This window comes from Gymnoscopelus microlampas, assembly GCF_963454915.1.
Source record: "Gymnoscopelus microlampas genome assembly, chromosome: 12".
Lineage (NCBI taxonomy): Eukaryota > Metazoa > Chordata > Actinopteri > Myctophiformes > Myctophidae > Gymnoscopelus > Gymnoscopelus microlampas.
Genome location: NC_139949.1, coordinates 21,260,669 through 21,288,383, shown reverse-complemented (window position 1 = coordinate 21,288,383; position 27,715 = coordinate 21,260,669). Strand labels below are relative to the sequence as shown.

General features: G+C 40.2%; 2 protein-coding genes across 2 annotated transcripts in view; one reads left to right on the top strand and one right to left on the bottom strand.

Moving 5' to 3' along the window:
• Positions 1–27,715, top strand: part of doc2b (double C2-like domains, beta) — a gene marked incomplete at both ends in the record, with an annotated part of 128,255 nt that overhangs the window by 43,536 nt on the left and 57,004 nt on the right. Inside the window, one exon of the mRNA XM_084073789.1 lies at positions 24,535–24,614. Coding sequence (XP_083929915.1) covers positions 24,535–24,614 — 80 coding nt within the window. The remainder of the gene's footprint in view (positions 1–24,534; positions 24,615–27,715) is intronic.
• On the bottom strand, positions 14,601–15,500 carry LOC311056936 (adenylate kinase 2, mitochondrial-like). The gene has a single exon (XM_084073791.1). It carries the CDS (start codon positions 15,452–15,454, stop codon positions 14,717–14,719), a length of 738 nt encoding a protein of 245 aa, XP_083929917.1. The 5' UTR covers positions 15,455–15,500; the 3' UTR covers positions 14,601–14,716.

Sequence of the window (27,715 nt, the reverse complement as noted above, 5' to 3'; positions counted from 1 at the left end):
TACTAGACCGTAAACATTGGAAAATCATGAAATTACTGATGCTATGATGCATTGTGAGCTTGTAGATCTTTTATTGTCAGCGAGCAAAAAAGTATGAATCACCCTTAAAGGAGACTCTTTGTGTCTCCTACCGGAACCGCTGCCGGTCATCAAAATATTGGCTTAGGAATGCAACAAAAACTAAACGAATTCAAGTCTCCTCAACTAATCGATAGGGGAAAAAAAGTAATTTTGGGGGTGAACTATCCCTTTAAGCATTCAATGTAAAGGCCTCTATCGTTGTCTCATCAATCTACTGTACAGCACAAATAGCATTAAAAAAATATAAATAACCATTTAGATTAATTTCTATTCCAATACATCATCCACTGCATCGGTAGACAGACTTCTGCTATGAGAACCTGAAAACACCAAGGTCACAAAAGAACACCGCTACTATTTATTTATTAGCTTCCCCGCAATTCCCCTCATTTTTGGCAGCTGACATTTGCAGAGCGGCTCAGTGTACCATTAGACAGTTTGGTATTCAATCCAAGGAGTAAGGTAAGATGACTCAGGGCTCGTCTGACGGCAGGGCTATCGACCTGATCACTTTTTTACTCCTACTTCTCAGAGAACCAAAACCCATCTCTAATTCTCAGTGCGTCATATCTCCCAGCAGCACATGTGTGAGATTGCTGGTTGATGAGAGAGAGAGAGAGAGAGAGAGAGATGTGTGGGAGTGGAGCACAGTCTAGACGTGAAGGCAATGTTTGCCTGGTGTGGTTAAGACAACAGGGGCTGACGTATCGCTTCATTCGTCTATAAACGTTCACTTTATGAGATCCACCTCTCTAAATCCCCCTGAGGGTTCTACTGCTATGGGAGATGCATCTATGGAACACACAGCCTATACATACATATTAGGGCTATACATACATAGGGGTGAAACGGAGGGGGGGGGGGGGGGGTTCAGTTTCAGCTTCACCCAGCTGATGGCTGCTCAGATGGTTATGATGAGCAGCATGAGGGGGAGCAGTTGGGGGTTTAAAGGAGTAGTTCACCCCCAAAAATTACTTATTTTCTATCAATTACGCACCCCGTGAAGCCTTGAATTCACAGAGATTTATTTTGACCGGCAGAGTCTCCGTCTGTAGGAGACTCAAGTCTAGGACATCGGTTCTCAAAGTGGGGTCCGGGGACCCCCAGGGGTCCTTGGCGGGGTACCAAAATGTGTTAATATAGCGTCACAATCATTTGAACCACTTTAACCATATTTTATGCTTTGGCTATTTTTGAAAAAATCCCTGGCACAAAAAAATTTTTAGATGGGGGGGTCCGCAGCCAAATACATATAATGTTGGGGGTCCTTCATATGAAAAAGTTTGAGAACCACTGGGTACTGAGTCTCCTATTGATCGATGATCAAATTATTGGCTCAGGAATGTGACAAAAACTAAAATATCTCCATGAAAAAAAATCTAGACAAACCTATGCCTACTGCAGTGCTTTGAGAACCAATCCTGATACCATCCCAACATGAAGGACGGCCCTAAAGTCTCTGCATTGCTCCTGCAATGCTGTTATCTCTGAATTGTTTCCACGCAGTTCAAACCCCTATACATGGAATTTAGAAATCTCCCCCTATACCAAAACTGTATTTCTGGTGACATCTACATTTTAGATGTCACCAGAAATACAGTTTTGGTATAGGGGGAGATTTCTGATACGTCTGGTTAATAAAAGACTAATCGTCTCTGTCGGATGGAAACCTCCTATGTCCAAAACTGTTACGTTTCAGGATTCAAATAAAAAAATATGCAAAAGTAGCAGATCTCCAAGCTCAAAAAGTGTCGATTCGCGCTGCATTTAAGCTTGCAGATCTGCTACCTTTGATGCCTTTGAGTGACGCTGTAGTATGATCAAGTAGGGCGTTCATTTACAAAAAAAAAACACAAAAGTAAAAATATGGAGATAAGAGGTTTCTGCCCGACAGCGACAATATACTATGTTACTATGTAGTGTGTACTACTGTACACACTACACAAGTACGTTTGTGCACGCACACACGCACACATTCACACGCACACACGCACTTTGAAAACAGTATTTACCAGCCACCGTGTTGATGTCCTTCTGATTATGTTGTATGGGTTTGCACTGAGGTCTATTACACCACTTTTATCATGATTGAATTCAACCTTTTACACACAACCCCACCCTATTTTAGCCCTGAAGCCTTTTGTTTTGTTTTGTGTTCAATTTTGACTCCACTGAGAAAATCTATAACATTTTAAAATCATTTGGACAAACAATATACTGGAAAGTCCTGTAAACTGACAGACTTGTCAGATGCATTGTGTTCTGGACTAAAATACTGTAATACATCTAATCATGAGAAACACTGCGTCAATACTTGACATGAGATCATAGTGTATAGAATAAACCCACAGGGGCATTGTAAGAATCATTTTTCTGTTATCTTGCTGAATAGTATGACCACGTTGCACTGATCTATGCCCAAAGGGAGTGCTACTCTTTTTTTAGTGGTGCCAACCACTCACAAGGACTGACTTTGTGTGTGTGTGTCTGTCCGTATGTTTGCGGACGGCCTCAACATGTTTGTGTCTGGCCTCAACAGCTGCAGCTGATTGCAACACAAAGATGCAACCAGTTACACTAATTAAACACAAACACAAAGGAGTGCAACACATGCGCATAATGAACTAATCAAAGGCACCACTCATTTCACACTGGGTGTGATTTTTTTTATTTCTTTGTGCCAGGGATGGTTCACCCAAAAAATTATTGCATTTTTTCTATCGATTAGTCACCCCATGAACACAATGGACAATGTTTTTGTCGCATTCGTAAGCCAATAATTTGATGACTGGCAGCGGTTCCGGTAGGAGACACAAAGAGTCTCCTTTGTGTCTCCTACCGGAACCGCTGGTCATCAAATACAATTTGTTGTACATGATATAGTGAAAACAGCCGATCTACAAGCTTACAACACACAATTTTCACCAGCATATTTTCACCAAATGTTCACATATTTTTTGCAGAATGTTATGCGCCTATTATGACATGCCCAGAATAGGGATGTTAATGTTCATGTGGTTATTATGTTCATGAATGTGTAGATGCCATGTAGCCATTCTTACATTTAAAATAGCATTGCAAACCTGAGTTAACGTCAAATCTAACCCTTTCTGGTGGGTGTCCTCAAGAAACATCAAAATCTAATCTTTGAACGTTTTCAGTCAATGTAAGCATTAACCTCAACCTATCTAGACCTCCGAAATGAGGGGTTCCTGTATCAAAAGAAGTCCCCACAGAAAATCCTTAGTGTCAATTAAAAATGGCCGGATCACAATGAGAGTTACTCCCAATGTTGAAGCCTAATCTCAGGTTAAGTACATCATTTTGACCTCTGCTACTGTAAGCTTAAATCTTTAATATCGCCCTATAGCGGGGCATTGAAGGGTCATAAAAGACACATGCAGAGATTATATTTTCAATTATGGCTTTTTCTACTGCAGATCAAATGCATACTTCTCTATAGCCCATAGTATATCTCACACACCTTATTAGATCAAGACTACCCTCGATGTGGAAGGCTATTTTCTGGGTATGGAGAATTGTCTGTCTCAGCCATTCTCCAGCTTGGCCAGTTCCTAGCAACCAACAAGGTTATATAGGCTGTCTGTTTCTGAGTGGTTTGAGAAGGCATCGAGTGCAGGCAGATAATGCAATCATGTTGTACAAAATTTCACGTGTGCATGCGAGCGCAGGAGAAAAGAACACACACACACACACACACACACACACACACACACACACACACACACACACACACACGGAACCTGTGAATATAAGCAAAGCTTAAGCTCTAAGGTATTGTACGCACAGGCAAATACTGTATACTGGCATGATTGATTGATGACTGGTTTTATTGGGTAATAATTGTATACGAGTAAAACACTATATATCGTCTCTGTCGGATTGAAACCTAATATGTCCAAATCTGTTACTTTTCAGGATTCAAATTCAGAAATAGCAAAAGTAGCAGATCGACAAGCTCGAGACGCATCTCTTCGCGATATGCTACTTTTGATGCTTTTGTGTGAAGCTGTAGTGTGACGAGTTGGGGCGTTAATTTACGGAAAAACACAAAAGGGTTCAAATATGGAGATAAGAGGTTTGTGCCCGACAGCAACGGTTTATATTACACATGAAGTATAATGAAATACTTATTTCCAGTGGAGTCCTGTCAGTGCAACCAACCATACTAGGTGGTGAAGCACCATTAAAATTGATTAAAAAACTGTCAAATGTACATGACACGCTGCAAGTCACAGCACATGACACCAATTATAACTAAAATTCTAAAAACATAAGAAATGTACCTCAAATACTGAATAAAACATGGATAAGTAGTGGACATGTATTCATATTTTGAGCACAATCCATATTATTTATTATACACAGAAATTCTCATTCTCTGCGTTTTATTTATCCATTCGTTGACTGTGTACACATGAAACCAAATGGATCCGAAAGGATCCCTTTGGTTACCTTTGTACATGGTCAGAGTTCAATAATTAACACTGAGGATTTTTACAACGTGCAATACATATAAATCCAGAGATTGTTTTTTACTTGAGTTTGTCAAATAAGCCTGCAGGTCTGGTTGGCACAATGCCCAACACTGATCAAAGAGCAAAACTAACCCATTCAATCCAGGAACGCATCTGTGTCATTTTAGATTTCTTTGGCTATTAAAAAATAGCAGATAGCTGAAAAAATCTTGAAAATGTTTGCAAATCTTTGAATATATATTTTTAAAAGCAAACATTTGTAAAATATTTTGTTCCAGGGACTTCCAGAAGCAAAGATTTGAGTCAAAAATGTTACCTTTAAAAATATACAAATATTCAAATATTTGCTCAAATGTTTAAGATTTTCCAAAAATAGCAGATCTACTCGTAGCGCGGCACCGAGCTTGTGCTCGCCGTGCTACGAGCTTGTAGATCTGCAATTTTTTTGAATGAAAGTATAAATTAATGGTTACAGCTAAAATCTAAAATGACACAGATCCGTTCCCGGATTGAATGGGCTAAGCACTGCGCCAATCAAGCTGCACTCCATCAAAGTGGAGAGGCTCAGCCTGTTTGCCATGAAGATTGAACATCTAATTGAAGATCCTGCAATCACTAACAAACAACGCTGACCTCATAAGGAATCGCCAACTATTCATACTATAGCAGTCATTGCATTTCATTGCTGCATGTCAGGATGATCATCATCTCTCCTCACATTTACTTTGTACCCTATAGGTTTATTAGGACATGCGTTGTGAGCTTGTAGGCCGACTATTTTCAAATAGCTTATGTTAATAGGGTTACGTTACAGTTACTGATTTTCATCGTTTTGGCTACTCTACTCACCTCTGGGTAGATATGCAAGGGATAATGTACGGGTATCTGGTCATTATTGAAAAATAAATCCCGACAGGGTGATTCTCCACCAACGCGGAGCGGTGGTGGATAATCACCCTGAAGGGATTTTTTTTCCAATAATGACCAGCTACCCGCACATTATCCCGCTTATTACACGGCTACTTAATAAATAAATTACCGTAATTTTCGCACTATAAGCCGCACCTGAATATAAGCCGCAGCAGCTAAATTGAATGATTTGTACATAAGCCGCACTGGACTATAAACCGCGGGTGTAAAATCCCTAGATTTAAGAGGTCCCCTAGTGGCCGTTAGCTATAAAAATCCATAGATAAGCCGCACCGTTATATAAGCCGCAGGGTCGAAAAATGGGGGAAAAGTCGCGGCTTATAGTCCGAAATTTACGGTTTATAAATTGACCCAGAAGTAACAACAAAACAAAGTATTTCCTTGCTTACGGCAATGAAAGTATTCCATAAGTGTTGCGCTGGGCGGACACGTTCGCCTCGGAAAACAAGGAAGTGTAGTGGATCAAATAGAATACATTTTTGGTTACTGCACTGTCTATTTATCGCTTCAAATGTTTTCAAAAACATTCTTGAGAGCAACGTTTAGTTGTAAATGACGCGTGTTTGTTTACATGGCTGTCATGTTGGATACAGCATATCCAACATGACAGCAGGTTGATATGAGCAGGTTGATATGAGCAGATGCTCTGAGTCTTTGATTAGACAGCGGTCTGTTATAGAGCTCATCGGTCATTATCATGAAATAACACACCACTGAATTCAGCGATTGACCAATCATAATCAAGCATTCAACCAAGCCGTGTAATAATCAGAGTTAAGTGTCTCGCTCAGGGACACTTGGACACGTAGACAGGGCGAGCCAGGGGTGAACCGGCAACCTTCCAATTCCCAGACGACCTCCCTATGGCCTAAGCAGCCAACATGTGTGTTCACTACCATCTTATTTTCTGGAGGACCCAACGGTACTTATTTCTGTGGATAGCAGATACCATAATCAACACATCTTCATATCAAACAAGCACGTCATGCATGCCCCCCCCATGGATTGATTACTGCCTCTTCTGTGTTTGACATGGAAGCACAGCATTACATTACATTAACCCATTAAGACCCAGAACCCATCTGTGTAATTTTTTAGATTTCTTTGGGCTATTGCAAAAACAGTAGATATACAAGCTCATACCGCGCTATGAGCTTGTAGAGCGTTTTTTTTTTTTATCATGAAAATGTTCAAATCTTTTTTAAAGCAAACATTTTTAACTCAAATCTTTGCTTCTGGGGATCCTACAATGACTAACATTGAAAAAAACGATTGTTGCTGTAATATCAGTGGTTCTCAAACTTTTTTCATGTCAAGGACCCCCAAAATGATATGTATTTGTCCGCGGACCCCCCATCTAAAAATATTTTGTTCCAGGGACCCCCCAGAGGCAAAGATTTGAGTAAAAATATAAATATATATTCAAAGATTTGCACAAATCTTCACGATTTTTCAAAAAATAGCAGATCGCCAAGCTCATAGCGCGGCACTTGGTGCCACACTATGAGCTTGTATATCTGCTATTTTTGAATAGCCAAAGAAATCTAAAGTGACACAGATGCGTTCCCGGATTGAATGTGTTAATGGAAATATCTGTCTTATATATTTATTGCTTTGACATACAGTACACACAGTTTTCCGATTACATTCATCTAGGGAGGGCAGAGTATGGCATTCCAAGCAATAAAAACCGCACTATACAATACGTATGTGCTGTCTAATCTCCATAGGCTTGTTGTCTGAGCTTTATTTAGTGTCAGCATAGTCAGTTATAAACTATAATGAATTTTTAGGAATCATGGACATTGAATTTTGCATACATATTGGGCATTTCCTCTGATGTGCATGTGTGATGTGTCTATGAAGGAGCCTCCTCCATTGTCATTCATACCAGAATGCAGCTGAGACTATAACGCTACAGCGAGTCCCGCATCTCATGACTATTGGGGGCATGTACAAGGAAACTAGAAAACTGTGCTCCTAGGAGTGCAGATCTCCACCAGGCAGGGTTGACTACCCAGGGCTGTGTCAGTCGTGGGGGGGAAGCTGTTAGTACAGCTGTGGGGCAAAAGTGGAAGCGGTTTTGGAGGTGTGTTGTGTAGAAGCCACACCACCTGCTATTCCAATTTGGGGAAGATTGGATGTTGTGTTCCTGATAGCCTATCGTGAGAGGGTATGGTCTCCCCCGCGAAATGCCGTAAAATCTTATCAACTTGCATTATGATCCAATTTTTTTTTATTGTACAACCTACGGTTCAAGAGTTATGCAGTCTGTTATAGCACCACTATGAGGCCAATTCGAAGAATTCTGGGTGGAAGTTCTTCGTTGGCCTACTGGGACTGGGGGTGTGCAAAGTTTAACACCATTCGGTTCAGTGATGCCTGAGATTAGCCGTTCATACACAGAAAGACGAGGAGTGAAAACATTATCCCTGCCCCCGGCCAGAACGGCCTGGTGGAGATAATTACACAGCGATAAAATACGATACGTAAACAATGAATATGAATTTATTTTATTTCACAAAAATCAAAAAAGAAAAAATCCTAGGAGGGCAGGGCTAGACTTGAAAAAATTAGACAAGGAGCAAAGTGTCCTTGTGTTTGGACTCCAATCACATTCCAGACAAGGCAGGTATGTGTTGACAGAAGCAGGCTTGAGCCTTGTGAGGTGCAACCAAGCGAGGCCTAGTCACGTGAATGAATGCCCACGCCGCCGAGTTGCATACCAATAAGGTGGGAATCATGTACAGTATAATCTATTTCAAAACTGCATATAGGCCTACTGTGGTACTTGACAATGAGTCAACACAGTCCACCTCTAGTAGACAGGGCAAATCCTATAACTATTTGATAAAACGGCGTACCAAACTTTTCTCAGTTGATCCTTGTGTGATTTTCCATTTCTGCAATATAAGATTTGTATAGTGCATATTTTATTGGATAATTTGCATATTTGAAGGTCAAGGCATGAGTTCTTCTCATCATAGCAAAGCAAATGTTTTTACTAAATTACCCTAAATATTGTAAGGTCCCAGGGTGTGCATCGGACAGGAATGAGAATGTTTGGCGATGAAAGGGGAGTGTCATGTGCCGCTGTTTACGCCTAGAGTGACCAGGGCCGCATTAAGACCCCTCAGGGCCGTGGAACACCACAAAACCAAAGCCCCCCCCCCAGCGGCGTAATTTCACGCGTGCCCAACCTGCGCGCACATGCGCGAAATTTTTCGGGTCTAATTCGGTACTATTCAAAAATAACAGATCTACAAACTCTAAGCTTGTAGATCTGATATTTTTTTTAAATCTTGAAAATGTATGCATATCTTTGAATATATACATTTGTTCAAGCAAACATTTTTAACTCAAATCTTTGCTTCTGTGGGGTCCCTGGCACAAAACATTTTCAGATGGTGGTCCGCGGCCAAATCTTAAACTCTTATCAATTTAGGGGTCCTTGCCATGAAAAAGGTTGAAAACCACTAACCTAGAGTGATCGCACCTGCGAGTGCCAGCCGTCCTGGTTTCCAGAAGCTGGCATATTTGTTTCCTGTTCCAGTTCAGTTTCCCATAGCTTTGTTTTAAGCGTTTGGCAGCAGGATTGAACTGTAAACCAATATGACGCCTTCATATGTGTTTCTGGACAGGAAACGGGTATGCCATCTTCTGGAAATCTGGGACTATAGTTATGTACAGAGCCAATAAGATGCCAGGCCCAGGGAGCTGTGCAGCTGTCTGATGTTCTGGGGGCTGACCAGTCTTTTACGGCAGCAACCTATCATTGTACCAATGTAATGATCAATGGTGTATCTATTTTGAATGATATTTCTTAGTTTTATGGAAAGTACAGCATTATGTTCTGTCCCCTTTCATGGGCAAGCATTCTCATTCCTGTCCGATGCACAACCTGGGACCTTTAAATATTTAGGGTAATTTAGTAAAAACATTTTCTTTGCTATGATGAGAAGAACTCATGCCTTGACAATTACGTTAAAGTTAATTTGCATAATGTATCTGCAATATCTAATCTAAAATCATATCATATACACATGTTATAACCTAAAGACAAATTATCAATACATTTATTTAATTATTTTATAGAAATTGATTCTACAAGAAGAATCACCTCAGGGTCAAAAGTTTGTTAGAGATCATTGGTTAACAAAACTATTGTCTATAATAATATAATATAATTATGATATAATAAATGATATACATAAATCATTTGTATGGCTTTATTAGCTTATTATTACATGGACAAATAATATTTGATTGTGATATTTACTGTCTTTATAGTGATCAGTTGTACAAGAATAAAATATTTGTAAAATAAGTACTGGTACTTGGAATAATATTAAACAGAAAAGAACCATAAGTTTGCTTTGAGTCATTACATATTCATAATGTATGCTCATTAACCAGAATTAACATGCCAAATGGATACACAGTAAATGTTCTTACACCTAATTGAGATGAAATGTTAATTCAAGTATGACCTCTACTCTTTATTTATTAGGGATGTCCGATATTATCGGCCTCCCGATATTATCGGCCGATATTAGCATAAAAATTGATATCAGGAAAATATCGGTATCGGTTTTTGGAAATTGTTTTTTTTTTTTTTTTTTTTTTTTTTTTGGCTTTATAAATAAGTTACAGGAGTTCTTACTGTATATGGTGTGTGTGATATGAAATTTGAGCTTACCCTAATCACAATAATCCCCGCATATATCGGTATCGGTTGATATCGGTATCGGTAATTAAGAGTTGGACAATATCGGTATATTGGTTATCGGTAAAAAAGCCAATATCGGACAACCCTATTATTTATGATTTATTCAAATATGCAAATTGTCTAATTAAATATGCACAATACAAAATGTATATTGCAGAAATGGATTCTACAGGAAAAATCACATGTAAGGATCAACTGAGAAAAGGTTGGTACACCCTTTTATCAAATCGTTACAGGATTTGCCCTGTCTATAGATATTGATATGAAACATATTTGTTTTGGTTCAGAAACATCAACATTCAACATAATGTGGTCTGCCATTTAAACCAAAATGTTTGGACGACTCTTCCCTTAAATGTGAAGTCTTCCCTTGAACGTGTGATGTAAGTTTCACATCACGGTAACAGGAGACTTATGAAGAGCAGAACAGTCATGACCTTTTATTCTGAAAATTAGAAGCTCAAGGGGTTAAGGTGAGGTGAGAGTCATGAGACTCCAGGCTTCAGCAATACAGCTTCTACACAAAGCCATACAGTATAGCCAGGAACCCAAAGCCCCCCCCCCCCCCCACTCTTTCTAATCCATTCAGCTGCCATGCTGAATATATAGCATGGTGAAAGAGATAAATTCTCTGGGAAGGCTGCCAAACTAAAATTTTGATCACTGCCATTTCCACTCAAATGTATGGTTAGAAAATAAAGCCAAAACATTGTTTAATCTACAGTAGTTCAGAGTGAAATAATGAACTTTGAAATGCACCTGACAGACCCAGCCCTCTCAAGTGGAATAACGGGTTTGGGGTTAGTCATAAGAGGAGGGTTTAAACCATTAAGACCAAATCTTCTAATATATATTTTTAAAGCGAACATTTGCAACTCAAATCTTTGCTTCTGGGGGTCCCTGGAACAAAATATTTTGAGATGGGGGTCTTCGGCCAAATACATCATTTTGGGTGGTCCTTGACATGAAAAGGTTTGAGCACCACTGATATAGAAACAATAGTTTTTCAGAAAACTGTTAGGATTTAGACGACATTTTTGTAGAATCGACCTCAGGTCTTAATGGATTAATGCAGCAGGCACACATGTGTGGACATGACATTTGTCTACCCCTCTGGTCAATGGTCAGAGGCTTTTGTTAAAATAAGACATTTAATCAGTGATAAACTGCGGGCAGCTCTTGGTTTGCACTTGAACATTTTGGACAGACAGACTTTGACAAAGGGCAACACTCAGACTGTTAGGATGTGTGCTAGTGGCGTTACAGGAACACAGGCGAAGGAGCCAAATGCACACGTATAGAGGCAGAGTAGGTGCAATTAAATAGATGTATAACAATAACAGAAGGTCCGAGGCTTACAGAGGGAGTCTGCAGGCAAGGTCGAGACTAATAAGGCAGTGAAATACAGACAATGGAATCCAAATAGTGAGTGGGCAGAAATTAGAGAGTCTACGCTTGACACAAGGTTATCTTAACCCATTAAGACCTGAGGCCGATTCTACAAAATGTCTTCTTAATCCTAACAGTTTTTTGACCGATATCAACCGATACCGATATATACTTTTTTCACCAAAAGTCAACTAATTGTCAGGCAACAACATCACATATGATATCTAATAACATAAAATAGCTTTAATATCAATATATGATCTAATAAATCTAATATAATACAGTGATGTTGAAGTGAATGAAATGAGTCACTGGTGGTCATCTGAATGAGTCCCACTAATCTTAGATTAGATGTTGGCCTATTTGATGCCTATAACATTAACGAGTGTCAACGAGCGTCAGCTGGGCACAGACACACACACCTGCCCTCAGCAGTGCTCTAATTTGAAAGTGACTGGAATCTGTCTCATTTCTCTCCAAAAGCCCTTGAACATGATGGAATATGATTTAGGATTACTGGGATTATGGTAAACTCACATTTCATATCACACACACATACAGTGAGAACTTATATATAAAAAATGCATGCTGGTATTCATTATGGATGGTCTACACACCGACAATGATCTGGCACATTTGAATTGTGCAACAGCGACGCCATGTATGATTTATTTTCATTAAACCAATGTGTTTACTGTACTGTAGTCCTGTACAACTCTTAATATAGTAGGGAGCAGAGATTGAGTGAATGATTTCAGACATACATATAGACAGAGAAAGAGAGACAGCTGGAGAGGAAAGACAGAGACAGAGAGACAGGTGTGGCTGGAGAGGAGAGGACAGACAGAGACAGAGACAGATGTAGCTGGAAAGGAGAGACAGATGTGACCAGACAGGAGAGAAAGACAGAGAGACAGATGTGGCTGGAGGGGATAGAACGAGACAGATGTGGCCAGAGAGGAGAGATTAAGAGAGAGAGACAGACAGACAGACAGACAGAGACAGAGAGACAGATGTGTCTGGAGGGGATAGAACGAGACAGATGTGGCCAGAGAGGAGAGATAGAGAGAGACAGACAGAGAGACAGCTGTGACTGGAGAGGAGAGACAGAGACGGATTGTGACACTGATGGTGCCATCAGTAAGGGACCCTGTCCCAGTCGGTGTGGGTGTTAAGTCTTCCCACCTTTCTACAGCTCTCTCCACATGGGAGTGGCAGACTGCTCAGATTGTAAGAGGCATTGCAGCATGTCCAATATGCTGTTCCAGGCTGTGCACACATCATATTGTGGAGATAAGTTAACCCAAGAGGAGCAAAGCTAAGCTGTTGCTTTCTAAGTATTGAGTAAATGCATTTGGCTTTCGGAGGATGCAGTTCCCTCACTTTTTTTCATCTGGTTATTACAAACTCTGTACCTGCAGGCATAACCCTTGGGTAAATGAGGTCATCTCAGCGATGCACGGAACATATGGCGTACGGCCCATGACATGCCACGTTCTATTACCCTAACCCCCCTCATTATGCACTTCCCCCATGACTGCTAAGAGTCTTTTTAAAGAGGGTTAGACTGTGCGTCTTACCTTTGCTTTTTAAGCTTGTTTTTAGTCTTCTTTTTTGTTCTTATTTTATTTGATCACAATCCAGTATTATCAGTGGTGTAAGGTAACTAAGTACATTTACTCAAGTACTGTACTTAAGTACAATTTTTAGGTATTTTTTTTACTTTACTGGAGTATTTCCAACTTTCAGTACTTTTACTACTACTCCACGACATCTCAGAGGCAAATATTATACTTTTACTCCACTACAATTATTAGAAAACTTTAGTTACTAGTTACTTTGCAGATATAAGTTATTATATTATAGCCCTATTTTATACATAGGCTATTTGAAAATAGCCGATCTACATTTCAAACATTTTAGTACTTTTACTTTTGGTACTTTAAGTACATTTTGATATCAATACTTTTGTACTTTTACTCAAGTACATTTTGAATTCCAGACTTTTACTTGTAACAGAGTACTTATACAATGCAGTATTGAAACTTTTAGTAAAACATTTGAGTATTTTTTCCACCACTGAGTATTATGTCTATGATAATATTGTTAGCAGTCTTGCAGAACACGCCACCCCAACATTTTCGCTGCTTGTACATGTAAATATGACAAATAAACCCCTGTTGACAATGTGTAACCCAACTCCAACATGGCATAATTTATTGGCTGCGGTTTTCTTTTACATGATCATTTCCTTTTAGTTTCAGAGAATCTGCTCATCCGAGTCTGCATGTCCAATTTCTCCATTGGCTGGATGCGTTATCACATCTTTATCACGATGACAGCATGTTTACCACTTGGTGTTGGGATACACCTGCAAGGCTGCAACAGTTGCCTGGCAATCCACAATCATGAAGTTCCATCTGTCATTATTCAGTCAGTTGCATTTAGAAAACATAAATACAGTATTTTTCACCTATTTATTTTTATTTTAAACTTATAAGTGGTAGTGAGTGAGTGGTTATATGTTAATTTCATGGGAAGCTATCACATTACCCCATGCTTTTAACTGCAACCACACAACTGAGAGCTGGTAGCAGATTATCGCAAATGACACGCTTGATTACGTGATTTTACAGCATGTCTATGAAAGAGGTATCCGACTGTAAGAGTCTGTCTGTCTGTCTGTCTAGAGCTAATCTCACAAACCACTGTACCGATCAGTTCTAGATGTCTAGGCTATCGTAGAACCCCACTGATTTCTGTTCACATCATTTGAAATATGTTTTTTTTTTTTTTTTAGATTGTAGAAAATCATCTTTTGAGCTTAATTATTTTGGAAAAGCAGGGTGTCAACAGTACAACGGATTCACTTACTCCTGTCAGTGTAGCCTACTTAAAGAAACATGATTGGCTGACATCCAGACCCACACGGCAGCAGAACAGGACATTTCCTATGAAGTGCTATATTACAAGAGATTACGCTCCGCTTATTTAATTCCCTCCAAACACCCAACCATCTCTCCATCTGTTCACCCACCACAAGATCTCTTCTCTCCGTAGTCAGGGTCCGAATGGAGAAGTGCAGGACTCAACCAGAGGCGGAGGCGCGGGCCGCAGCACTGGTCGCCGCGGTAGCAGAGAAGGCGGCTACTATGGCGGCAAAGACAACGTTGGGTGTCTGGGCGGCATCGACTGCTGTGTGCAGGCCCCGTTTGCTGTAGTACTGCACCAGAGGCACCGTGTGCCGGTTGTACGCGTCCAGGCGTGAGCACAGTGTCGACTCATTGTCATCGCTGCGCCTCATCAGGGGTTCGCCCGTCACATCATCTTTCATGGGTTCTTTGGGAGGGTTGAACTCTTCATGATAGGAGCGTCCACTTGCCTGGTGAATAAGCCTGCCACAGATCCTGCGGACCAGCAGAGACTCATCAACATTGAACTCAATCACGGAGTCCAGCTTCTCTTGTCTCTTGTCCATCAAGTCATCGAGCATCTCTGCTTGTTTGACCGTGCGGGGGAAACCATCCAACAAGAAGCCCTTCTTGCAGGGTGGCGTGTCCAGGTTCTTCTCTATGAGTTCCACCACCATCTCGTCACTGACCAGTTTTCCAGCATCCATGGTCTCTTTAAGCGTCTTGCCGAGCGCAGAGCCTGATGCCACCATGGCCCTCAGCATGTCTCCAGTGGCCAAGTGGCATACACAGTACTGATCTGCCAGCCGGGGGGCCTGCGTCCCTTTGCCGGCCCCGGGCGGTCCGAGCAAAATCGCCCGAATCCCCTTTTGCACGTCGGCCACAGCCTCTTTCAACTGTGTGCTGGGGGCCATTGTCTGTACAGTCGGGGGTGGGGGGACAAACAGGGCGACACAAACTTTATGACGGCCATGTGGCACTTTCTGAAATATATTTCTGTAACACATAATATAATGGAAGTCAAAGGGGCTCAGACTGTCCAAATTTGGGTACGGATGACGTCATTGGTCAGACTCTTTGGATCCAAGCCAAACGAAGTGCATGACGGTAGAATTGGGAAATAACCTTGCCCAAATATGGAGGCATACAGTATGTCATAGATAACTCCCGTCAAACTGGCCACATGAAGTCCGAGATACATGTGAAGCCCAGTGTTAATTTAGTTGACTAAGACTAAGACTAAAGGACTAAGATTTTTAGCGGTGCCAACCGCTCTATATCTGACTTTGTCTGTGTGTCTGTCCGGGTGTCCGGGTGACCGGACACCCGGACATTCTTATTGGCTGGGCTGTAAACAAATATTGATGACAACATCAATACGGGGCTCATCAAAGGCACCGCTTCCTTCACACAGGGTGTGATTTTTAGCGGCGCTAGCCGCTCTATACCTGACTTTGTCCGTGTGCGTCAACGTTCTGATTGGTCAGGTGCGTCAACAAAGTGATTGGTCAAGCTTCACTTGACACATGCCTATAAACACATTATAAATACATATCGATGACAAAATGTATCAAAGGCGCCGCTACCTTCACACAGGGTGTGATTTTTATATTTAGTCGACTAAGACTAGACTAAGACTAAAATAGGACTAAACTAAATGGTGTGTTATTCAAAAGACTAAGACTGAGACTAAATCTGCTGTCAAAATGAACACTGGTGAAGCCACACATGTTACTGAAGCCTAATTTGCAGCATGAGGATCCTTTAAAAGCAACCAGCTCACACACACTGACACCCATGGTGTCAGTGCTGATGTCTGGCTGTGTGCTGCTTTAGAGGCCTTTTGTCATGTCTCTTGTATATGCACTTCTGTGATGGAGACCACCTCCGCAGCTATGATGATGTTGTGATGGCAGAATGATGCTGACATGTACCCCGGCACTATAAGAACTTAAGAACTCACAGTCAGACTGGCCATATCGCCCACGGTGCTGGCCTGTTTGGTCAGCGTGGAGGTACGGTGGTCCCCAGAGGAACAGATGTACAGGCTCACGTACAGTGGTGGAAGAAGTACTCAGATATTTTACTTCAGTAAAAGCAGCAATACCACAATATAAAAATACTCTGTTACAAGTAAAAGGCCTGTGTTCAAAATGTTACTTGAATAAAAGTACAAAAGTATTGGCATCAAAATATACTTAATGTACCAAAAGTAAAACTTTTTTTTTACTCCAGTAAAGTCAAAGTACCTCAAAATTGTACTTAAGTACAGTAGAGTAAATGTACTTAGTTAATTTACACCACTGCTCACGTACAACGGACATGCCAGGGCATCAGACCAACCACCGTCACAGTCTGGGAAGACAAAAGGCTGTGGGATCAAACCCTTAAGAAAAAAGACGGGCGAGAAATAGCCTCGAAAGGAACTAAAGGATACTATGGTTATTGAAGCCAGTCTTGTTCACAAAGTAATCAATGGTCAGTCTGATAGCTTCTCTTGAGGATATCTCAACACGCTGCTGCTTGGACAAATCTACCATATCAATATTCTTCTCTGAGAAAAGTCTTTTAGATTATGCTCTCTCTTGATAGGCAGCATTAGATCTCTTTTATAGAAATGTTAACAAGGTCAGCTCATTTGCTTTGGACAATTACTGTGAGTCATCATGACTCAGGAAGCAATTAAATTGAAATCATTTAAGGCCATCAATTTTTTTTTTTATTCTACTGGATGAAATAGGTAGTTATTCCCTTGTGTGCTGCAACTACTTGAAGGAAAGGTCTCTCACCCCTCCCTCTCCCCCTCTCTCTCTCTCTCTCTCTCTCTCTCTCTCTTCACACAAAGAACACTGCAGTGCAAAATGAGACCTGGGGTCTCAATTATAACCTTTACAAATGCACAAAGGAGGCGTACACCATCACTTCCCTTGCAAAAGATCTGCGCTAGCCACTTTGTGTTTTGTGCATCCTTTAATATGGAATCCATGCATGCACAGTTTTATGAGTGCCCCTGAAACCCTGAAATTACTAAAATACAGCATATACTGTACTGTAGGTTTCCCCAATGTACTGTATCTATGTATGTGTGTATGTGCAGCATGAAGCTTGAGTGTTTTAGTTTGTTATTCGTTTGTTCATTGTTTGTGAATTATTATGTCGGTTCATTGTCACGTAAGTCCATATGGGCTGGGCTTCCTTGGAAGCATGACGCTTAAATAAAGAAAAATCAATCAAATCATGTATTCTCACTCCCAACTCAATATATTGACAACATATGTCGATGCCTTCATAAACAATTCACAATCTGTATAAAAACTTGGGACGGTGCTGAGTAAGCGCTCCCTGCTTTCTTTTCAGTGTTTTTACCTAGTTGTCTATGTTTTAAATGGCAACATTGCTTTTTGCCTTTGCTTTTAAACAGGTCTGCAGCATTTCCATCGTTGTTGGAGGCACATGCCTCATGCCTCCCACAATGTCTACACTGCACTGCACAATAAAAAGAATCATCCAGTGCGTTTAAATGTGGTGTCAAGGGGTCCTAAGTGTCCATAGTATACTGTGTGTGACGCATTGAGAGGGAGAATGTGGTGCTTTCACAGTGCTCTCATGTGGTTAGCCAGATGGCTGATCCATACACAGTGCAAAAATCTAAGCTGTCAATACAATTGCAGACTGTCTTGCACTATACCGTTATGAGCTCAAACACTTTCAGAAATGCTACAAAAAAAAGGGGAGGGGGATATTTTTTGGCAAGGAAACAAAATGTAACTCTACCGTTTGACACATTTTTACCAGCATCAATAAGACTTATTATTGTACATAAACATTTGATAAAGAGGCCATTTTCCAAGAGAAGCTATATTTATGATAAGAAGATTGTGGATAAAACAGTAATGGAAAGGCACAGCAACACTCAGTGAAGTGCTGATCACTGGGAACATGAGTGGAGTTAATAACAACTTTCAACAAGATCTCTTGAAAAAAATTAACCAGCAGTTGAAATGTAATGGTTGTATAATATTTACAACAGAGTATTCCAAGGGTTCAGAACATAAAGGTATAAACCCATTAAGACCTGAGGCCGATTCTACAAAATGTCTGTTTTTAGAATGTCAAGAGTGACATTTTAGAGTGACAAAAACTCATGTTACTATGTGAGTGGTTCTCAAACTTTTCCATGTCAAGGGCCCCAAAATGTATATGTATTTGGCCAAGGACCCCCATCTCAAAATAGTTTGTTCCAGGGACCCCCAGAAGCAAAGATTTGAGTTACAAATGTTCGCTTTAAAAATATAATATTCAAAGATTTGCACAAATGTTCTCGATTTTTCAAAAATAGCCAAAGTATAAAATATTTTAGCTTTTTTTTTTAGCTCAAATCTAAAAAAGACACATGCGTCCCAGGTCTTAATGGGTTAATAAAACATGGGCATATTCTGGACTTGAATCTGATTGTCAACTCAATTGTGCATTCAAAGAACATGGTATAATATTGTCTCTGTCGGGTGGAAACCTCATACTGTGTGTCCGAAACTGTTACTTTTCAGGATTCAAATTCAAAAGTTTAAAAAAATAGCAGATCGACAAGCTGAAAGTGCATCGCTTCCCGCCGCGTTTCAAGCTTGTAGATCTGCTACTTTTGATACTTTGACGCTGTAGTATGATCACGTAGGGCATTAATTTCCGAAAAAACACAGAAGGTTAGAATATGGAGATACAAGGTTTCTGCCCGACAGCAACGATATATTGTACTGTAAGGGGTTGTGTCTTCAGAAAGCGTTTTTTTCTCGAGTGACGTAGTGCTTTGAATATCATTTCCGGAGCGCTAATACGTCTCGCACTGAGCGAGAGACGCCTCTGCTCAAGGATTGTGGGAATGTCTCTCCAACCCTCTGGATAGGAAAGTTGATGAGCGGCGCTCCTCTCCTCCTTGAGGCGCCGAAAGAGCGCTCACACACCAAAAAAAATGCTGGACGCCTAGAGCGCAGAAACGAGATACGAGATGCTTGGCACTAGGAAAAGGAGTGCTCTTAACTCATATACTGCCTAGAACGACTAAAACGACTTCTGTCCATAAGCCATGCCTGCCAAGAACGACTAAAACGACTTTTTAAAAAAATTAAAAAATTAAAAATATTTTTTATTTATTATTATTTTTTTTTATTTTTTTTTATTTTTTTTGACCCAAAGACCAAGGAGATATGATTTTTCGAAGATATAGACTCCCATCCACTTCCTTGTTAACTTAAAACTTAAAAATTCTGTATCTCGGCTCCTGAGTACTTTTTTTTTTTTCAATGAAAAATATGGCAGTGTTCAAACGCGGCCAGAAAAAAATCTGGCAGTGAATGAGTTAATAGTGCATCTTTATAGAGATGCATGGCAGAAAAGCGCTGGCAGCTAAAAAACGGTTTCTGTGGACCTTAGGCAGAAACATCAGAGACCATCTGGTAAACTCATATTTACATTTACACACTCCTCAATCAGTACCAACCCATGCTACTTTTATCATCTATCCCCTGAGGACATACTACGGCTGCCGCGGTTGTAGTAGTCAGCGTACTGTACAGCATGTACTTCCTGCTGTAAGATACCGTTTTAACCATCCTAACATAAAGCTGTTTTATAGATCCCATATACTGTGTAGATCACTTTTATAGATCACTATAAAAGGAGGTATTTCGTGTCACGCTAAATCGGTCATGTGTCTTATAGGGCGTGTATCTTAGTGGAGCGCAGGCAACTCGTATCACTGAACATATAAAGGACTATTAGATGTAAAAACATGAATTATCCCCTAGCAGCACACTGTGTTGAATCAGCACATCCTATTTCCTCTCTAATAGATATACTGGTATTGAGAAGGTGTCAGAGGAAGGTAACTTGGATGCTTTGCTCTCCAGGAGGGAACGGTATCGTCTGGGAACACTGTCATAACACCGTCATCTCATGGTTTGCGTCAATAAGGACGTGAAATGTTTCTCTAAACAGAAAAAATATTCTTGGATCAGTATTATGTTAATCTATTAAGACTCGGAACGCTGTCATTTTAGATGTCTTTTAGATTTTAGATGTCTATTCGAGAATAGCAGATATATGAGCTTGTAGATCTGTTATTTTTGAAACATTTTGAAAATGTGTGCAAATCTTTGATTATATATTTTATATAAAATGTTAAAGTGAACATTTGTAAAATATTTTGTTCCAGGGACCCCCAGAAGCAAAGATTTGAGTTACAAATGTTCGCTTTAAAAAATACATTTACAAAGATTTGCGCACATTTTCACACATTTTCAAATAATAGCAGATCTACAGTATAAGCGATAGTGTGGCACTCACGACACCTTAAGGTCATTATAAGAACTTAAAAGAATTCTATTGGAAATAATGTTTTTACCAGTGCCTGTGTCCTACCATCATTGTTGCTCTTGAAGCGTGCCAAAAAGAAATGCGTATGGAGCCTAGACACATTTTTCAGACAGAATTAGCCATCTTGCGTGCAAAAAAATGGAACACATTGTGCATAAAAGCGTAAATACTGACAGACGTGTTTCTGATTATCCATCTGAGAGACAATATTTTATCACTACAATATATTATCAGCAGCCTCAGCATCATCCAGCAACAGCTGCATCAGCATTTCAGGAACACGCTGAAAATTCCAGGACGGTTTATGGTGGTTTTCTATCAGAAAGGAAGCAGGTCTCTTTGTTTGGTCAGCTTAAAACTTTGCAGAATAACTTCCATTACATAGCTGAGCAAGCCTCCGTTTTTTGTATTTCTCCCAGGGGTAGGAGACAATACATAGTACATATCTGTACCCTATCTATTCAAATGTCTGGACACCCAATCCGTTGCTTCATTGGCCACAGTGTCTGAGAACCGCTAATCTATGCCACCATTTGCCTTTTTTTTTTCTTCCAAAGGTCAAGTGATAAATGAAGTAGGAAATGCAATAGCCAGGCTCTGTGGAAAACAGGTCATTATAAGATACAATTGTCTACAGTCAGTCTAAGAGGAGATAGTCAGGGCTGTCACGCTTACGAATTTAAGTTGACGATTCATTCGCACAAATATAATTACTGTAACTATTTCATTGTGTATTTGGCATTGATACAACTTTACATTTTTGTTTGGTTTTTAGGCTTCATAATCACAAATTGCACAGGGCAGATATGACAAATAACTTAAATATACAAAGAGAACCGACGACCATCCAAAAGTATTACAAGCGCACTGAAAGACATCAATATGAAATGCATTATTTGTTACTGTGAAATCTAACATTTTCACAGGAGCTTTGCTGTTGAACAAAGTGTATTTCAAACAATACTAGACTTTCGATTGTATAGTCCCGAGGCGAGTATAGGCGAGTTCCTTTCCACAGCGCTGTGCTTCTCAGAGATCAAACAATACATGCATACAGACAGCAGCACACACTGTTCAGCCTTTGCCTGTTGTTTATCAGGTATCAGGCTTTTCCCAAAGCGAGCCCCTTCACCTCAGTGCTCTGTACAGCACACCCCCTGAGTGGGGAATAGGCTCTATGCACGTCAGCCTTATTGGAAATAAATTGGGCCTCTTCCTTCCTTCCTTCATAGGTGTTACCCATACTAAAGAAGGCTCTGTTCCATTCTGGTCAAACAGAGTAAAGGTGCTGATATTGTGCATTTTGGCTCACGGGAAACACTCTCCAAATGGCCCCTTACGGGTGTGTAACTCTGAGAGTGTACAAATGGAACCAAATGGACCCGTAAGGTTCCATTTGGTTCCATTTGTACACTCTCAGAGTAATGGAGGTCCTTGAAATTACGTTTTGTGAACTACTGTGCTACACTAAATGGAACGGAGCCTTCATTAGTACCATTGGTAACACCTGTGGAGTACTGTAAGTAAGGAAGGGGCCCAAAGTTTTTCCAATATGGCTGCTGTGCATAGAGCCTATTCTGATAAAGTGGTGATGATCATTGGTGGAGGTAGTAAAAATCCTGTATTCAAAATCTTACTTGAGTTAAAGTACAAAAGTGTATATATATACATACCTATATATTGTATACACTTACAATATATACTTACAGTACCAAAGTCACTGAAATATTGAAAACCTTTTCAAAAACAGCCAATCTACAAGCTCACAACACATTGCGCTGCGACACGTTGTCAGCTTGTAGATCGGCTATTTTCAAATAGCTGAAGTATAAAATAGGGCTTCATTTGTTAATGTATGTTTTGCAATTACAATCTAAATCGGCATGCACCTAAACCTGTCAAATAATTGTAGCGGAGTAAAAAGTACAATATTTATCTCTGATATGAAGTGGAGTAGAAGTATAAAGTATTGAAAGACATTACAGTACTTGAGTAAATGTACTTTCCACCACTGCTGTTCAGCGTTGCCAGTTGGTTAAGGCTAAACCCAAGGCGAGCCCCTTTGCACGGTTGCACCTCAGTGTTGTGTACCAGAGCCCAGAGCAGGGCATTGGAGTAATGTGGTGATTGAGTGGGTGTGTGATGTTCTGTGCTATCAAGATGGCCTTGTTGTTTAGTTCTGTGAGGCTGGGTAAAAAAGCAGATTGCAACAGTATAGTGCAACTGCATTCAGGTGATTGTTTCTTTAATTTACTGGTAGCTCTGACGCTGCTTTTTCGTGTGAGTAAAGAACAACATTTTTGATTAGAAGACCGTATATAGTCTATTGGCGGGGAGTCATATAAAAGTATTGCAATTAATGTTAGACATTAAGTCTGTCGGGTGGAAAGTGGAAACCATGTAATGGTAAGATTTAAAAATAGTGAAAATGGCTGATCTACAAGCTTCATCTGCTATCTTCACTGCTTTTGTTCAACAGTCTATGATGAAGTAGGGCATTAATTTACAAAGAAACAAGTTGAAATGTGGAGATGCGCGGTTTCTGCCCGACAGCGGCGAAATCTATAAATTCCAGGAATCCAGGAAAGTCTGCTTATCTGTCTGTCCGTCCTTCGCCCTACCTGGAGAACCGTTCAGCCGATTAGACTTCACACTGTTCTCAGAACAGTGTTGAGCGTGAAGTCGATCGGCCATCGGGGTGGATGAGAGGTTTTCAAGAACGCTGCAAGCAGCACATCCCCGCCGGGGCCAAAGCAACTGTACCGCTTGAATAGCCACACTCGCTCGCAAGAGCCACGCCACTGCACTAGTAACACATACATTATTATTACTAACATGGAACACGGATTTGATTTTACAACAGTTTACAAAAAAAATAAGATCTGATCTACAGAACACTGTGATAAGACACATTATGGGGCTTGTAGAACAACAAAAAAATGATAGGCAAAAATCTTTGCCAATAATGACATGCCCAAAATAGGTTAATGTGGTTAGAAGACGTTGCAGGCTTCTTCAGGTTCTGTTGTTGCTGGTGTAAGACCGTTAGTGGAGCATTTTAACCCTTTAAGACTGGAAAAGCATCCGTGTCATTTTGGATTTATTTGGCTATTTTGGAAAAATCATGAAAATGTGTGCAAATCTTTGAATATATATATTTTTTCAAAGAAAACATTTTTAACTCAAATCTTTGCCTCTGGGGGGTCCCTGGAACAACATATTTTGAGATGGGGTCTGCGGCCAAATACATCATTTGGGGGGTCCTTGACATGGAAAAAAGTTTGAGAACCACTGATATTATAGCAACATAAAAAAATTGAAAAAACTGTTAGGATTTATCAGACATATGTAGAATCCCCAGAAGCAAAGATTTGAGTTACAAATGTTCGCTTTAAAAAAAAAATATATATATATATATATATATATATATATATATATATATATATATATATATATATATATATATATATATATATATATATTCAAAGATTTGCATGAAAATCTTCAATATTCTTTCAAAAATAGCAGATCTACAATCTACAGATGCGTTTCCAGTCTTAATAGATTAATTACCGTTTTACATGTTCTAATTGCTCTCTCTCTCTCTCTCTCTCTCTTTGTGTAGCTACACTGGGGACCCTGGACTTCAGTCTGCTGTACGACCAGGAGAACAACGCACTGCACTGTACCATCAACAAAGCCAAGGTGAGAACCACTGATAAGGATGATACCGACCATGATTCCTTATGAGAAAGACCTTGGGAGAGGCTTTTCATTACCTTTGTGTGGGGGGAGAAAAAAAATGAATAAAAACAAACTACTTTTGTTTAGTGACTGAATCAATATTTCAGTCACAGCCTGTGTATTGACTAGCGTGTGCGGCATGGTTGAATAACAAGTGTGTGTAGGTGTGTCCGTGGGTGTGTCCGCGTGCGTGTGTGTGCTGAGACGTGTGTGTGTGTGTGTGTGTGTATGTGTGTGAGTGTGAGTGTGAGTGTGTGTGTGTGTGTGTGTGTGTGTGTGTGTGTATGTGTATGTCTGTCCATTCAGCTGTAGTATGATCACGTAAGGCGTTAATCTACGAAAGAACACAGAAAGTTCAAATATGGAGAAGAGAGGTTTCTGCACCGACAGCAAGGACACCCTTTCTTCTAAGGATGTGTGTGTGTGTGTGTGTGTGTGTGTGTGTGTGTGTGTGTGTGTGTGTGTGTGTGTGTGTGTGTGTGTGTCGTTTGTACAAAACACGTTTCTGCAGTGTAGGACGTACTGATGGCAAGCCTGATGGCTCGTCTCAATTAAATCCTGTTTTGATTAACAGACGGAGCCGTGTTAAATCACCACAGAGTGCATAGGCAGAGCATTACCCAATGAGGACCATCGACTCAAACAAGACGGTTGTATCGATCACTATGATCGATATACTGAAAGGTTACAACAATGTTGGAACACAAAATGCATTACAACGTGTGTGTGCGTGTGTGTGTGTGTGTGTGTGTGTGTGTGTGTGTGTGTGTGTGTGTGCGCGCGCGCGCGCGTGCGTGCGTGCGTGCGTGCGTGCGTGCGTGTGTGTGTGTGTGCACGATGCAGATTGATATCATTCTCATTTCTCTGTAATCCACAAAGTGTGATTGTTAATTCCTTGTGTCAATTATGTTTTTATTATCAGTCAAAGGTTATGACTTTCAATGGAAGTGTCAGCTCTCCATTGCCTACGCTACAATTATTCAGTGTGAGTTCATTCAACTGCTTTCGAGAGAGAGAGAGAGAGAGAGAGAGAGATGTACACAAACTGATTCATGTGTTCACAAACTGATTAATGACAATGACCACTAATACCATTAAGAATAAAAACCAAAATAGCCGTGCCCTAGAAATGAACAAGGCATGCCATATAAAAGCTAACGACCCAGGCTGTCCTCAGGCTGCCTGTGGTGGTGTTACCCAGTATTTCTTTCACAAGGTTTGTCGTGAAACTATTCAAACATGGTGACTCTGACAGGCATGTTTGGCAAGATAAGTGCCACACAGCGGAGTGGGCAGCAGAACAGTGGGCAATGGGGTGGGCACCAGTCACTCTTGATTGATGGCAGCTATTTACTGGACTGCTAGACTCCTGGATGGATCTACAGAACACCACTGACTAGTCAACTCCCTCTGTTATACACCTGTTTGGATTTTAGACGTATACCTGTATACAGCAATGGCTCTGAAACTCAAATGGAACCAAATGTGTACAGATGGAACCTTACTGGTCCATTTGTACACTCTCTCAGTGTTACAGACCGGTAACGGTCTATTTAAAACCCCTTCAAGGAGCCCTGAGGGTCCCTGGACCCCCACTTTGAGAACCACTGATAAACAGTATGGTTATCCTCAAATGCTACGTGCATGTGTTATTTAGATAGCATGTTTTTAGAGAGATACTAGGTTTGGCATTTAATTCATTAAGACCGGGAAAGCATCTGTGTCATTTTAGATTTCTTTTGGCTATTGAAAGATAGCAGATCTACAAGCTCATAGCGCGTGGCGCTATGAGCTTGGAGATCTTTGAATATATATGGAAATCTTTGAATATATATATATATTTTTTTAGCGAACATTTTTTAACTAAAATCTTTGCTTCTGGGGGGTCCCTAGAAAAAACATATTTTGAGATGGGGGTCCGGCGACCAAATACATATCATTTCGGGGGGTCCTTGTGAGAAACACTACAAGCTCATAGCACGGCACAGAGTGCCGCTCTATGAGCTTGTAGATCTGCTATTTTTGAAAAATCGTGAAAATGTGTGCAAATCTTTGAATACACATATTTTTTAAGCAAATATTTGTAACTCAAATCTTTGCTTCTGGGCGTCCCTGTAACAACATATTTTACAAATGTAAAAAATATATATTTTAAGATAACTTTTCAATTTTTTTCAAAATAATTGCAGATCTACAAGCTCATAGATCTGCTATTTTTGAATAGCCATAGACATCTAAAATGACAGAGATGCGTTCCGGGATTGAATGGGCTAATTGCTTTATTTGCACTGTGTTTACTTGAAGCATTAACCCTGATCGTGTGTTGACTGAGGCTCATGCCATTTTCTCCAATATCGCAATTTGCAAGTTGCTCTGTATAAGAGCATCCGCTGAATGCATAACATGTAAATCAGTGGTTCTCTCAAGATCAGGGCCCACTTGAGAAAACCTCGAAAAGCAGTCGCGTGTTTTAAGTGGTCAGGTCGGTGGGCCGTGTGCATTTCCAGAGATCTTTTTTTAAAGCAGTAGTTCATGCACAAAATGACTTATTTTCTATCAATTACACATCCCGGCCATGAAGCATTGAATTCAAGGATATTTCTTGGTTTTTGTCTCATTCCTAAGCCAATAATTTCCAGTAGGAGACCGGAGACATTAGCATCTTTCCGCTGGTAATCTTATTATGGCTTAGGAATGCGAAAAAATAAATAATAATCTCCATGAATTCAATGCTTCATGGGGTTTGTAATTGATAGAAAACAAGTAATTTTTTGGGTGAACTACTCCTTTAACAAGATATATATTGGATTACGTCTAAAATAAAAGTACAGAAAATTGGAAATACTCCGGTAAAGTAAAAGTTGTACTTAAGGACAGTACTTGAGTAAATGTACTTAGTTACTTTACACCACTAGGAACACGCTAATAGCTTGACATAGTGGCCCTGCATCTGAAATAAGCAGGCTGTTAATTAAAACCCATAGATTGGGACTCCGGCCCATGTCATTTCCTGGAAGAAGCGGTTTGCTCCAAGAGCAGCGGAAACACCGCTTTGTGCTCTA

Bases quoted from the DNA above. Each gene is read 5' to 3' on its own strand.
- LOC311056936 (XM_084073791.1), bottom strand. From the start codon at position 15,454: ATGGCCCCCAGCACACAGTTGAAAGAGGCTGTGGCCGACGTGCAAAAG.